General features: G+C 42.0%; 1 protein-coding gene across 1 annotated transcript; it reads left to right on the forward strand.

Annotated features, from left to right (window-relative positions):
• The first annotated feature begins 867 nt into the window (after positions 1 to 867).
• LOC148507502 (phospholipid phosphatase 3-like) lies at positions 868 to 14,766 on the forward strand. Its single transcript, XM_088446070.1, has 6 exons — positions 868 to 1,238; positions 4,100 to 4,257; positions 5,043 to 5,314; positions 8,137 to 8,194; positions 10,738 to 10,914; positions 14,202 to 14,766. Exons 1-6 carry the CDS (start codon positions 1,076 to 1,078, stop codon positions 14,295 to 14,297), a joined length of 924 nt encoding a protein of 307 aa, XP_088302196.1. The 5' UTR covers positions 868 to 1,075; the 3' UTR covers positions 14,298 to 14,766.
• The last annotated feature ends 543 nt before the right edge of the window (positions 14,767 to 15,309 follow it).

Consider the following 15,309-nt stretch of genomic DNA (forward strand, 5'->3'; position numbering starts at 1 on the left):
ATAGAGGTTTCATTTTTCTCATTCAAAAAGGCAATGCAATATCACATCAGTGAGGTGTGACTGGGCGCCACGTCTGTTTCCAATTGGCCATCTGCCGTAAACTGTTATGTCCCCACAGCGTCAGGTATAAAATCTCCAATTGCTACTGGCATAGTTATGTCGGCGCGTCATAATAGCGTTTTTACAGTTTTTGAGCCCAGATCCTTAATCTAATACTCACATGTACAGTCAGCATTGTGACTGTCACCGTCCACAATGTCAACATAATGTGATTGTCTGTATTTTCCACTGTCGACAATTTTTAACCATGTCGACAATATGGTGTCGATGGTCTGAATGTCGACATAATGAAAGACACGCAAGCACGTAAAAAGAGCGCATGTTGCATCCAAAAAAAAAATACCCAAATCACTGTTACGTCCAAATCTAAACAAGGCCTATATGAATAAACTGTGCTGAATATACCTAACAATAATAATGAAAATATTATATCCTTTATAAACATCATGCTGCGACAACATCCACCTGCTAATGGGCAGGAGTAATTGTGGCAAAATGCTGATCGCTTGGCACAGCTGGGCATGTCGTCCCCTTTGCTGCATGTTCACTTGTCAACATCTCACATCTTCAGCTATTCCTCTAGTCCAGCTTAAATCTCAGTAACATATGGACTGCTTGAGCCCAGGACACTTAGAGGTTGCAGGGTCCCAAGCTGAAGAATTACAGGGTGGGGACCACTCAGTGCTCAGATTACAGCTGCATTATTGTTTTTCCTATACTCAGTTATCTCTCTTCCTCTCTTTCCTTCCAATGTCTGTCTCGAACCCCCCTCCCCTACCTCATACACCCCTCCTAGCTCCTCCTTCTCTTCCTCTCCTCTCTCTTAACTTTCTCTGCTAACAAAAGTTAGAAATCACTCTGGATAGGGCAGGCAGGCAGAGGTTCTGGGTGACAGAGATCCAGGGGCACTTGCACAGTAACTGCCAGGCAGGAGTTCCAGTCTCACTGACAGACGGGTATAGAAAAAGGGGCCAGACCAGGTGGCAAGTTGTGATCTGTATCACTGGCTGGCAATATGCACTTAACAACACCTGGCGGTGCTCCAGACTGGTGCCCTGACCCCAGAGTGCTGAAGGTGACAGTTGGCGGGCACTGTGTCCGCAGGCAGCCCAAATCCGAAGTGACCAGAAGCTCTAGGAAGTCGCTTGTGTTCCTGGATTTGCTGTGCCTGTGCATGGGTAAGTGTCACAAGCATATTGTGTAACCCATTGTGTATCTTGTACAAGGGTTATAATAACTGACTTAGTGAATGCTATATCCTAGTTATTGCACGCCTAATATCATCCAGTGCCTGATTTTGGGACCAGTGTAATAAATTAGAATGACCTTATATTTTCAAGCAGCACTATCGATACTCTTATCTGCTATTAATTTAGCGTTATCAATAACTTTATATTTTTCTCTGATATTATTAATGGAATTTAAACCGATACAATGCCTAATTTTATAATTATATAACAATACTAGTGCTGCCTACACTATGAGGGTGCATATTTCTGTTCCTTGCCATTACTTGTATCACTAATTAATAGTATGAGCATTTGTATTGCTAATTGTTAACTTGTGTCAAGTCACGTGTATTGCTAATTCTATTAGTGTCATTACACGGTTGCCGATTCCATTAGTGCACCAGTATACTGTAAGTAGTGTTATCACAAATGTTCTAGCCAATAAATATCTTATTCTGCATCTTGAATGAATCACTAGTGTTACAACTTGAGCAGCTAGTGTAGTTTCATAATATCAAACGTGCAAACCCTAGTGTTAGTTGTGTTTGAACTGGACAGTAGTACTTTCACTTGCACAGTTAGTGTTATACTTTTGTGAATATGCCCTGAGGAAATGAGTTTTGTATCTGTGAAGAGTTTGTATGTTCTCCCTTGTTTGCATGGGTTTCCACTGAGTGATCCCATAATCCAAAAACATACTGGTAAGTTGATTGGTTTATGACTAAAAATGAACACTAGTGTGTATGTGTGTGTACATGCGATAAGGAACATAGATTGTAAGCTCCGCTGGTGCAGGGACTGATGTGTAAGACTGAAATAGTCTCCGTAAAGGATTATTGTAATAACTGTTGCTTGAAGTGTGCTGGTGTACAACGGCATGGTATACCGGCACTTCAAACACTGCGCTGCCTTCTCCATATGTCGGGCGCCCGCTGAGATTGTGTCACCAGCGGGCACCCGGCGGTTCCCCCACTGCAGCAGGAGGAAGGGGCTCACTACTGATCTCCGCCTTCCGGCTCCCACAGTGGGTGTTGGGAGAGACGTCATGACGCCTCCGGCGCGCGCATAAATACTACCCTAAATTTTCCATACCCCCACTTCAAAATTCCCACTGTTTACATGCAAAAAGAGTAGTATAATATACATAAGATAATGCTAGTGTTATGATTGGTAAGTGTAGTGGCCAGTTCACAAGACAACTGATAAACACAATAGCACAGGTAATTCAAACAGCTTCACTAGTGAAAAAGTATACTGCACTGTGTATCATTTAATTTTTCACTAGTGTGCCCATTTGTGGCCCTTGTGTTATCAGTAGTGTTTGAACTGGTCACTAGAGTTATCTTTTCTATCACTTTTGTTGTCACTGGTGTTATAATTTATATAATTAACATTAGAACGAGTGTAGCTAGCAAGCTCTTCAGGCCACATTAATAACCCAGCCTAATACAGTATACCGCTCCGAGAGCCCTAAGTAATACCTCTCCGAGAGCCCTAAGTAATAACTCTCCGAGAGTCCTAAGTAATCACAGGAAGTTTCTCATTAACCTGTGCTCGGCCATCTGATAAAAGGTAACAATTTAACTCCAGTTTTTTCCTGTTTCTCTTAATGGATAACGTACTGTGCAACCTTCGCTGTTAGTGATTGTGTGAGACCTGCATAATGGGAACATTGTGACTCCTAGGGGTAAATTTACTAAGGTGAGAGTTTTTAGAAGTGGAGATGTTGCCCATAGCGACCAATCAGATTCTAGATATTATCTTCTAGAAGGTGCTAGCTAAATGTTAATTAGAATCTGATTGGTTGCTATGGGCAACATCTCCACTTCTAAAAACTCTCACTTTAGTAAATATACCCCCTAGTGTAAAATAAAATAATACCAGAGGGTGACTTCTAGCATCCCTTTTATTTACCAGTAAGGGGCACATTTTTATTCCTTTTAAAAAAAAAACATGCTTTAATATAGATGAACATGGCAAGATCCTGTAGTAGGGGATTCCCGTATCCAGGTGTGTTTTGCCGTCATTTACAGGTATATACAGTACATTCCAGTTAGTAATGTGACACTGCTCTCCAAATATGTTATATCCTGCAGCTACTGTATATTCTTATGCTCCTTGTATATTACATGTTTCTGTTTCTTTTCTATGACTGAACCATTGTCCAGGGAGAAGAGCTGTATGCAAAAGTTCAGTGATTCCCATCAGCCATGTAGTAATGATATAAGTCAGCTACCAGCTGTATAACAGATTACAGTCTAATTCACATTTTAGCACCCAGTCAAATGATCTGTTCCTTACATAATACTGTTGGGAGAGGGGGCTGTATCAAACCTTCTAAAGAGTACAAGTGTGGAAGTTGGCGATGGCAACCAATCAGCTTCTACCTGTCACTTAGCAAGTACATTCTACAAAATGGTAGCTATAAGCTGATTGGTTGCTATGGACATCTTCTCAACTTGTCCTTGTTAGACAGTTTGATACATTTCCCCCATACAACTAGACACCAGATGAGGAAAATTTGCAGAAGACCAGGGAAAGGCAGGTGTTCTAGGTAATTATGGGGTCTAGTTACTAAGCAGTGTTAGGAGACAGAGTGAAAAGTGATAAGAAAGTGATAAGGTGCCAGCCAATCAGCTCCCAACTGTCATCTCACAGGCTGTGTTTGAAAAATGACAGTTGGGAGCTGATTGGCTGGCACCTTATCACTTTCTTATCACTTTTCACTCTGTCTCCTAACACTGCTTAGTAAATAGACCCCTGAGTCTCTTGTAAATGTTACATATTTATGGACTGTCTTTCTCCTGCAGTCTCCATCCCGTTCCTGATCTGCGAGCTGGGAATCGTTCCTCCGGTCCATCGTGGGTTTTTCTGCGACGATGTCAGTATCCGCTTCCCGGCAACCAAAGAGGAGACCGTGAGCGACACCTTACTGATCAGCCTTGGTATCCTCATCACTGGAGTCCCTGTAAGTGTCTGCAGGATTACTAGCCTGGTGCTGGTGGAAGATGAACTTGATGATATTCTGAGTCCTTTTTGTACTGCCCCCTTTCCAGTTGGTGGGGTCTATTTTTGAAGCAGTAATAACCCCAGTACAGTATGATGAGAAATCACTGATTTCTCTTGTGAACCCTCTTTTTTGGGTTGGTTACCAGGTCCCCTTAGTCTGTTATTGGGACTGCAGTGCTCTATGAAGGAGCATGCAAAATGAGCATCCCCTCTAAGTCATGTCTTATATAACCAGAGCTCCTTGCCAGCAACATTAAGTTGCGGTTTAGAAGTCTCGGACGAATCAGCTGCGGCCAGCAAACATTATAATCATTAGCTCCCACTAGGCGTCAAGTACCCACAACTCACCCCCCTCCCAACAGCCTGCGGAGACGCATTTCGCATCACCTCGCCCTTTGTGTATTTTGACTGTTTCCAATCCCTTTGGTGTAGGAGCCCTAAGTAGAAAATGTGGCATACAGTAGGTGCCAGGGCAAAAGAAACCAACCTAGCTGTATTTACCGTTACCGTATGTAACTTGAGAAACATTTAGAAACTTTTTTTTTTTGGCATGTGAAGTTTTGTTTTTAAGATATGTTAGGCCAGAGGGAGCCATTTGTCTTGAACACATAACACAAGTGCTCGCTTCAATCCAGGCTTATAATATTAAGTAAACATATTGGTGAGTGTAAAGCTCCAGCTGGGTATAGAACGCTGGCGGGTGGCCATTGCAGTGACTCTTACAATGCTTTTCCGCCCTTGCAGATTGTGTTGGGGGAATGTCAAGAGGTCAGCAGACAGCGCAGGTCCAATTCCTGTCCCAGAGCGAGCTATCTGTCCAGCATTTACCGCCAGCTCCTCCCCTTCCTGTTCGGCTCGGCGCTTGGGCAGTCGCTCACCAACGCTGCTAAGCTGAGCGCGGGTCGTCTGAGGCCCAACTTCCTGTCGGTGTGTCAGCCAGAGGCTCTCAACTGCACGACTGGCTTTGTAGAGGTCTACACGTGCACGGGGAATACACGCGCCGTGACGGAGGCCAGGTGAGCATCAACTATTTGTCACTAATACAATGAGCTTATGGTGAGGTGTTTGATGTTTATTGCAACTACTCAGATGTACGGTATAAGGACTGGTGGGGGTGTGTTCATTAAAGGGACTTTCCACCTTGAGACCAATTGTGTTACTTCATTTGTACATCACCTTTTGCTAAAAAAAAATTACACTGCTATACTGAGCCGGCCATTTTTGTGACTCTTTCCATACAATGCACAAGCTGCTGTGTCTGCTCCTCCATGAATTTAGAAGTGGATGCGTTTGCACTCCGAATGTACATACGCAGTGGAGTACCTCCATTGGCTGACACCCGGTGCGGTCAGTAGAGTAGTTCGCTTAAAAAGGGGGCGTGGTCTTGCGGTATGGGGGCGTGACATTGCAAGCAGGGAGCGTAGCCTCATGGCCCGAATGCCCCGTTTTGCTCTCTCCTGGGGGGAGGGGGCCCGGAGGTGCAGACTGCTCCTGGAGACCAGTCTATTTGCAGTGCCGGTTCCCTCACTGTGTCAGGAGCTGAGCACTGCATGTAATGCTACAGTGCAGCACCCGGCTCCTGTCACTGAAGGGGAATCGGCACATTGGTTTCACCCCTTGGCGGGTGACACCCGGGTGCGGCCAGAACCCCCCTTGTGACGCCACCGTACATGAGAAATAGTACAAGTAACAAAATAATTGAAGAGGAAACTGAAGCTCAGATATGGACCTTTATATCCATGTGCTATATATTTTCATCCTTCCCGGCCTTAAATATTGCCTATTTCATGTATTAGAACAACTGAATTCATTACAAACTAGAAATGTGCGCTGACCCCCATGTTTTAGTTTTGGTTTTGGAGCTGGATTTAAAAAAAAAAGATTTATCCGGATCTCATCGGGAGATTCGCACCGCGTCTCGGATTTATCCGGATCTCCTCGGGAGATTAGAACCGCGTCTCGGATTTATCCGGATCTCCTCAGGAGATTAGAACCGCGTCTCGGATTTATCCGGATCTCCTCGGGAGATTAGAACCGCGTCTCGGATTTATCCGGATCTCCTCGGGAGATTAGAACCGCGTCTGGGATTTATCCGGATCTCCTCTGGAGATTAGTACCGCGTCTGGGATTTATCCGTATCTCCTCGGGAGATTAGAACCGCGTCTCAGATTTATCCGGATTTCCTCGGGAGATTAGAACCGCGTCTGGGATTTATCCGGATTTCCTCGGGAGATTAGAACCGCTTCTGGGATTTATCCGGATCTCAGGAGATAAGTACCGCATCTCGGATTTATCCGGATCTCAGGAGATTAGTACCGCGACTCGGATCTGTCTGAATTCACAAAAAATCGGGTGGATTCGGATTTCTGGAGAACCGAACCGCAAATATCTAATACAAACACGGTGCTTCAGATCACATCAGTCACATGAATGAGCAAGGGGCGAGGGATGATTATAGCATGATTACAGCAATGCTACCTTCAGGAAACAAATTCTACAATAGGCCACACAATGTAGGGATTCTGCAACCAAAAACTATTTAAAACTATTTTTATCATTTTATTGAGATAAATTGGGATGTACAGGAAATGTAGTGTAAATGTTGGTTTCAGTCATATTTGTGACAAGTGAAATAATGCATACAGCAAGTTACAGTTTCCAAGTAGTAAAAAAGAAGTTTACTGTTTCATTTCTGTACAAGTCAAGTGTGGTATATGTTTCACTATGATCACAAATGAGTAAGATATCAGAGGAGTATTTATATTATGTATAAAATTACATACACAGGCATTCATGTATAAAATGACATAAACAGGCACTCATGTATAAAATGACATAAACAGGCACTCATGTATAAAATGACATATAAACAGGCACTCATGTATAAAATGACATACACAGGCACTCATGTATAAAATGACATAAACAGACACTCATGTATAAAATGACATATAAACAGGCACTCGTATAAAATGACATAAACAGGCATTCATGTATAAAATGACATAAACAGGCACTCATGTATAAAATGACATAAACAGGCACTCATGTATAAAATGACATATAAACAGGCACTCGTATAAAATGACATAAACAGGCACTCATTTATAAAATGACATAAACAGGCACTCATGTATAAAATGACATAAACTGGCACTCATGTATAAAATGACATAAACAGGCACTCCTGTATAACATGACATATAAACAGGTACTCCTGTATAACATGACATATAAACAGGCACTCAAGTATAAACTGACATAAACAGGCACTCATGTATAAAATGACATAAACAGGCACTCATGTATAAAATGACATAAACTGGCAATCATGTATAAAATGACACACATTGCACTTTTACCAAGTGGAGACTCAGAAAGCCTGGAAGGTTTCGCTGATGCCCCTGAAAGGCTTTTGCTGGGTCCCCATTGCTGGGACAATATATAGATTGTGTAAGTGGTGCCATCACAAACAGCAGTAAGCTAAGCTGTTTGCTAAATACTCAACATAGGTCACAACCTCTTTAGCAATTGCTAAAGGGGTCACGACTCCTTAAATTTAGCCCTTGGTCAATAGAGCAAGTGACTCATTTGGAACCAAAGGGGTCAGGGGGTACAAGGGTTGTGATCTAATATATTTTGCACCCAACGTTAATGCTGCCTCTAGCAATCTGTGAAAAAGAGTAAGTAGTGAACAAATAGAAAACAAAAAGAAAGAAAAAATAAAGGCAAAAGGAAAATAAACATTAAACTACTTTTTATGTGGTCCCCTTAACAGTTCTGCCCTTGACATGTGGCAAGTTGCAATAAGGTTAATGGTTAACAATTTGTGTTTCAGGAAATCATTCTATTCCGGACATGCATCGTTTGCCATGTATACCATGCTGTACCTCTCGGTGAGTATATGCAAAATATGACTCTGCGGAGTCTCGACATTATCTACTTAAGAATCAGGTAGTGGTTTGCTAAAAGAGGAAGCGTGATTATAAAGCATGCATGATACTATGCAGTTATTATACCTCACATTATGGGTTTGGGGTTCATATGCACTGTCTGCATCTATCACATGCCATAATTTTACAAAAGCAAAAAGGTAACCTTGCATGTCATCATCTTGTCCTAAATTAAACAAACACTATAAAGGCAGTCTCGATGTATAACTTAATACTAATTTAAGCCATTAAATAAGCTATAAAATGAGAAACCCAATCAGTAGCTGAAACTTGTTTAGGGCTGTTCAAATTGAAGTATCTCTATTTAGAGCACTTAAGCACGTTTTAGAGCTTGTAATGAAGATAAATGTGGACAACAGGTACTTCAGCGGATGTTTTAGCTATTATGGAAAAAAATAAATCTTAGTTCAGACTTTTTGTTAGGTGGCGATGTGGCACTTATTCACTTAAAGAGAATTACAATTGCTCAGTGTGTCCTCTATTGTGGTCAACAACAGTTTCCATTTGAAGAACAACAGTGTCTGTAGCTGAACGTAACGTGTCAGATGGAATAGCCACCACATGAAGTCTACAGCTATCTTTCAGATCTGACAGTGAATGACATCCCTTTCTCATGCACCTTGTTCTTTCAAAAACCCCGCAACCAAAAGTGACATGGGCTGAGGTCTGGTGGTCAGGCGTGGCCAAGGTGTCTAAAAGTAGTGGCTGATAGCCCATTCATTGGTGAAGTGTTGCCTTAGCAGTTGTTGCACTCTTCAAATGATCTGTATCACAACACCTCCAGCTAGTGAAACAATTTGTAACAAGTTTTTTTCAATAAATGGCTACTGTAGCACATTCTCTGAAGCGTACGATGTCCACATTTCTCTTTATTATGACCATTAGAACTCACTCTAGAGTGTTCTAAGTAGGGATTCTTTAATTTTAACAGCCCTCTATACTGTATTAAGTGGTGGAAGTTAAGTGGGAAGAATTGGCATCTATACAGAAATTTCTACCTCTATGCACATATTGTTGCACTTCCAATTTGAGGATAGTGAATTGTACATATGTATTTTGATGTGCACAGAGCACATCATCCAGTTGCACAGGGGCAAAAGCACAAAGTTCCATAAATAATGTACTAAAAAGGATCTCGAAAGGACTACTTTCAAGATAGAGTAGCAGATTGTCCTAACCAGAGCTTGACCTCATAGCCCAGAGCCGCACCCCCGGCCCCAAACTAACATTCAGGAACTGCAACTGGGCAGCTTCACAGGTAAGTAGCTGCTAGCTGCTGCCCCTTCATGCCAGCAGTTGGCACTTTGCACCACTGTATAATCATGACAATGAGTGAGACACTTATTCAGTGTTTTTGTTCCCCCCAAACCCTGTTGCCCCTAACTAAAACTTTCGAGAAGCGATCTCCAATTCAATTATCTAATTGCTAGTGCCTGCTCTATCGTCTAACATTTATTGTACTTATATAATTTAAAATATGCGTCATTATTATATATAAAAATCTAAATTAAAATAATTATTTCAATATTATAAACTGGTGAACTTTCCATGTAGACTCTACGGCTCCATCTCCTCAGTCACACTTCTTAAACTCTCCTCTGTGGTTTTTATTCTCATAACCATTATTCAGAAAGTGAAGATCACACACATAACATAACTTCCTCAATGAGGGGCCCGGAACTGGCACATACAGTACCTTATATTTTCTAATGAGTCTCAGCAATATAATTGTGTCATTTGGAGAAAAATAGAATGTAAGCAATCTGCAGCTTATATGTAAAAGTCATGTCAGTGTAAATGCAGACTGTGTTGCAAATTAGTCATGGCACAACCTTTGTGTCACTAATGATTCAGCTGGAATATTTGCAACACGTGCTACTCATATCATATAGTAATAATGGCTCTAAAATAGTAATGACGCGTTTCGCAATTTAGCACGCTGTACCATCTATAGAGCATGTTGCATGTCTAAAAAGCATCTAAATAGCACATTAGACTTCATGCAATTGAACACATTATTTTAAACACATCTGTGTAAACTAGGGATGTGCGCCGAACCCCGTGTTTTGGTTTTGGATCTGTATCTCCTTCAAGGTTTTGGACCTGGATTTGGTTTTGCAAAACCACCCTCAAGTGTTTTGGTTTTGGATCTGGATTTTTAAAAAAGTTTAGATAAAAATTAGATAAAAAGTTTTAAAAACAGATAAAATCATGTAAATTAAGCAATCCAAAACCCGAAAATTTGGATTTAAAATCCGAATTCTGAACCGCAAAAAGATCAGACCCGCAACTCGGATTTACCCATATTTACGACATTTGTGTGTATTCGGATTTCTTGAGAACCGAACTGCACATCTCTAGTGTACACGTGACTGTTAGGTTTTGTCAGCCAATGAGAACAAAGGGCAATAGTTATATGTATTATATATTTATTATTCTCCATGATCTCCATGAGTTTCGTTGACTCTGTTTTTATTTCTCTCCAGTTTTACCTGCAGGTGCGGCTGACGTGGCGCGGAGCTCGCCTCTTACGTCCTCTCGTTCAATTTGTGTTGATCCTGGTGGCCTTATATACAGGATTCACCCGGATATCTGATCACAGGCACCATCCATCCGATGTAGCGATCGGCTTCCTGCAGGGGGCACTAGTCGCTTACTGGGTGGTAAGTGTAAACGGCATTATACAGATTTGTAAGAATACAGTAATTGTAGATGTGTGATTCATGTTTGGATCCAGTTTAGACTTAATGAGTCTGATTCTGATGCCGCTTTCTGTACGGCTAGCTGCAGCCTGCTTCCTTCCTTATGCTGATCGGAGTATCCACCCCTTGTCTGCTGGTGGAATGCTCTGCTGCTCCTCACTGTTTTTACGATGCAGTGGTCATCATTAGTACGAGCACTTGCTCCATCTCCATTCTGGGTGCATAAGATCCATCAGGAACAGACATCACACGCTATGAGTGGGAGGGGACGTCAGCAACACAAATCTACGAGATGGATCAGTTTCATGTTCAAACCAGTGCGCACACACTTGCAATTCGTCCGTATGCCTGTTCTGGCACATGCGCGGTCACTAATTTCTTTCTACAACTCATGCGCAGTGTGTAAATATCCTCATAATCGGGCCCAATATCTCACGTGAGAGATGGCAGGAATAATGTATCAAACTATCATGTGTAGGGCTGATGCAAGTGTCTCTAGAATCAGATCATCTCTCACCTTGGATGCCGCCAAAGCTCTCATCCATGCACTTATCATTTCCCACCTGGACTACTGAAACATTATCCTGTCTGGCCTTAGTCTCACCCTCCTCTCTCTACTTCAATCTATCCTTAATGCTGCTGTGCATCTATGCTCTGCGTTTGCCTCCCCCTTAAGCAAACAGCTTCACTGGCTCCTCATGATCCACAAAAATCAGTTTAATGTACTCACCCCATATATAAAGCCCGTAGTTGCTCCATTCCCCCCTACGTCTCCAACCTTATTACTGTTCACACTCAGAACCTCATTCAGAGCCGGTCGCACAGAGCGTGCGGTCGGTCTGAATGAGGGGAGGACCTCTTGAATTTTCAAGACGTCCTCCTTTGCGGTGGTAAGGCTGTGGGTTAACACCCACAGCCCTACGACCGCCTAAGGTGATGGTCGCGATGGTCAAGACCATCGTGACCATCGGGGCTTACGACGAGACCCTAGGGTAGGGTCTCACTTGTCGTAAGCCCCGGAGAGCTTCTGGCTCTGTCTGAGCCGGAAGCTCTCCACTGACATCACCATGGGAACGCCCCCGTTTGGGCTGCCACCCCCCCGGCCCACCTTCCAAACGGGGCGAGCTGTCAATCAACATCGACAGCTCGCACCCTTTGGATCGAGACCCGCTACGACCAGCGCTGTTGGTCGTAGCGGGTCTCACGCATGCGCACGACTGCGCCGGTGCCGTCGTGCGCATGCTCTGTGGGGGGCCATCGACCCGGTCCGAGCGCATCGGCGCTAACGACCGTGTCTGAATGACCCCCTCAATCCTGCCCCCTGCACTCATGCACTGATCCCCACCTCACCCCTGCACTGGTCACCATCTCTCACACCGCATACAAGATTTATCCCAATGCTGCCGATCAGCTTTGGAACTCACTCGCTCGTCTGTCTAGCAGTATCCGCACCTTCAAATAAGCTCTCAACATAACTCATTATGCAGCCCCTGTGACTTCCCACCTACTCTCTATCTGACACCCCTCCCTCTTAGGACACTCTTCCCTCATTCTCTCCTCCTAGCTCTACCCCGTGACCAGTGACCACTTGTTCCCCTGTCTCCCACCAGTGGCTCTGACCCTGTCTCTCTGACTATTTGTTGGGTGTAGGTTCCCTGAGTGCTAATTTACTTCCTACTCTTCTCCTCTCATGACCTATTACTAATTATTTTACTAGCTATAATGAATTGCTTTAACCTACACTTTACTTCATCCATACTTTTTTGGCTGTAGGGTGGTGTTTATTATATATGTATTATTTATTTCCTACACTATGTTGTCCTACAGTATCTACTTATGTATTCTTGTGTTGTCTAATATGTGCTCTGTGGTGTGAATAACTTTTTGGATATTATAAATAAAGATAATAATAATAATAATAATAATAATAATAATAATAATAATAGTAATAATAATAATAATAATAATAAATAGATAGACACTGTAGATAGATAGATAGATAGATAGATAGATAGATAGATAGATAGATAGATAGATAGATATGAGATAGATAGATATTAGAGAGATAGGAAATAGATAGATAGATAGATAGATAGATAGATAGATATTAGAGAGATATGAAATAGATAGATAGATAGATAGATAGATAGATAGATAGATAGATAGATAGATATGAGATAGATAGATAGATAGATACATAGAAAGATATGAGATAGATAGATAGATAGATAGATATGAGATAGATAGATAGATAGATAGATATGAGATAGATAGATATGAGATAGATAGATATGAGATAGATAGATAGATAGATAGATAGATAGATAGATAGATAGATAGATAGATAGATAGATAGATAGATATGAGATAGATAGATATGAGATAGATAGATAGATAGATAGATAGATATGAGATAGATTGATAGATAGATAGATAGATAGATAGATAGATAGATAGATAGATAGATAGATATGAGATAGAGAGATAGAAAAGATAGATAGAAGATAAATACATACATACATACATACTAGGGATGTGCAGGCTCGGATAGGTTCGAGTTTGCACGTGGAGTTCGGATTTTTCCCTCCAAAAAAACGGAACTCAGAACGAGGCAAAACGTCATCTTACATGGACGAACATCATCATTCCTGGACAAAAGACCAGGAATGATGATGTTCGTCCATGTAAGATGACGTTTTGCCTCGTTCTGAGTTCCGTTTTTTTGGAGGGAAAAATCCGAACTCCACGTGCAAACTCGAACCTATCCGAGCCTGCACATCCCTAATACATACATATACACATACATACATACACATATACAGTATACATTAGGAGTAGGACAAAGTAAAAATCTAAACATAGATTTTATAGTCCCCACCCTGATTATTTTGGGTTAGTGGGAAATAGGAAATGTTATATAAATGTAGACGGGGTGAATATCCGCCCCCCCCCCTCCCTTCTGTCCTGAGATTGCTATAAGGGGGGAGGTGGAATCATGTGTGTAGGAAACGTCTGTGTATCCTGATTATTGTGCACAAAGGATATCCATTCACACGCTGGCCCACAGGGGGTTTGATTTGTAGAGAATTATTCTGTAATGGAGGGATTAGAAATATCACTGCACAGCGGCTGATGCTATTACCGTGTATTGATTGGTAATCACTGATAATTAAAGACTCAAATACATTTACAGCAGTGACTTGAATTTGGTGGTGTAAATAATCTCATAATTTCTTCCTTTATTTTAGGCTTTTTACATTTCTGACATGTTTCGGCAGAAGAGCTCACAACCAGTTTCCGTTTCTCCCTGTGCCGACAACCCAGAGACATTCACCAACTGTTAAATGCCAAAAGGATGTGTCAAGGGAATAAAAGAGAGTAGGAAGAGACATCCCGTTGGAACTTAGAGGAAGAGACCGTTCCTAAGAAGTGTTATGCAAGAGTCTGTAATGTTTTGTGGGCTCTGTCAGTAAATGATGCCTTACAGTATGTGTCAGCAAGCAGGGGCCGTAGGGATTTAATGTTCCTATGGCAGCGAAGTGGAAGGACGTACGGTATGTTGTAATGATGTCGCCTCTGCGGACAAGTCCAGCTGCATGTCTGGCCAGGGACATTTCAAGGGGTCGAAAGAAGTTGAAGATTCTTTCCAAGTGAATAAACTGTAATAATATCACATATACTGGATGCAAAGCACATCTGTCGGATGACACTGTTATATAGACTTGTTCTCCAACACTTTCCAGCTGCTGGCCGGTTGAAAAAAAAAAAAAAACTCATGTACAGTAAACGTTACACACATTTTATATTGATAAAGCTTTATGTATTCTGTTTGAAAAGTTGTATATCATCAACACCTAATATAACTTCAAGTCAGTCCCTAAAGCCCTGTATACGTGTGCGATTGGGGAGGGGGGAGTCCGATATAGTTTTTTTTTGGGTCCTGCAGCTGCCTTTCTGCTCCTGCATATTTTCCTCTTCACGTCACAGATTTACAGTACAGGTGTTAACATGTCGAAAAGCAATTGGGGAATCTGATACGGCCTCACTTTACACACTGCGCTTCACAGTCACTGCCTCAGTAGTCTCCAACCTCTTTACTGTTTTCTTAAGGCTTAAATATTGTTTTCTACAAGTTATTCTGTACACAAAGGTTTGTCCCATGTTCATACATTGCCATTTGCCGATCGATCTGGGGCATTGATGTGTTCAAAGATTGTGATACTCAAGGACACAGGTAGACGGACTGTGACTCTCCGGCTAGTGTGGAACTATAAGTCCCAGCATGCCAATTCAAGGCTTATATTTCTACATGAATATTCATAACCCAGCCTGTGCATTCATTAATGGTATGGTGCT

Source organism: Taudactylus pleione, unplaced genomic scaffold, assembly GCF_031769625.1.
Source record: "Taudactylus pleione unplaced genomic scaffold, aTauple2 ptg000393l, whole genome shotgun sequence".
Taxonomy (NCBI): domain Eukaryota; kingdom Metazoa; phylum Chordata; class Amphibia; order Anura; family Myobatrachidae; genus Taudactylus; species Taudactylus pleione.

What these genes read in the sequence shown, in the direction of transcription:
- LOC148507502 (XM_088446070.1), top strand. Translation starts at nt 1,076, where the DNA reads ATGCACTTAACAACACCTGGCGGTGCTCCAGACTGGTGCCCTGACCCC. An exon ending in TCCTCATCACTGGAGTCCCT is followed by an intron (nt 4,258 to 5,042) that starts GTAAGTGTCTGC and finishes CCGCCCTTGCAG; the next exon opens with ATTGTGTTGGGGGAATGTCA. An exon ending in ATACCATGCTGTACCTCTCG is followed by an intron (nt 8,195 to 10,737) that starts GTGAGTATATGC and finishes ATTTCTCTCCAG; the next exon opens with TTTTACCTGCAGGTGCGGCT.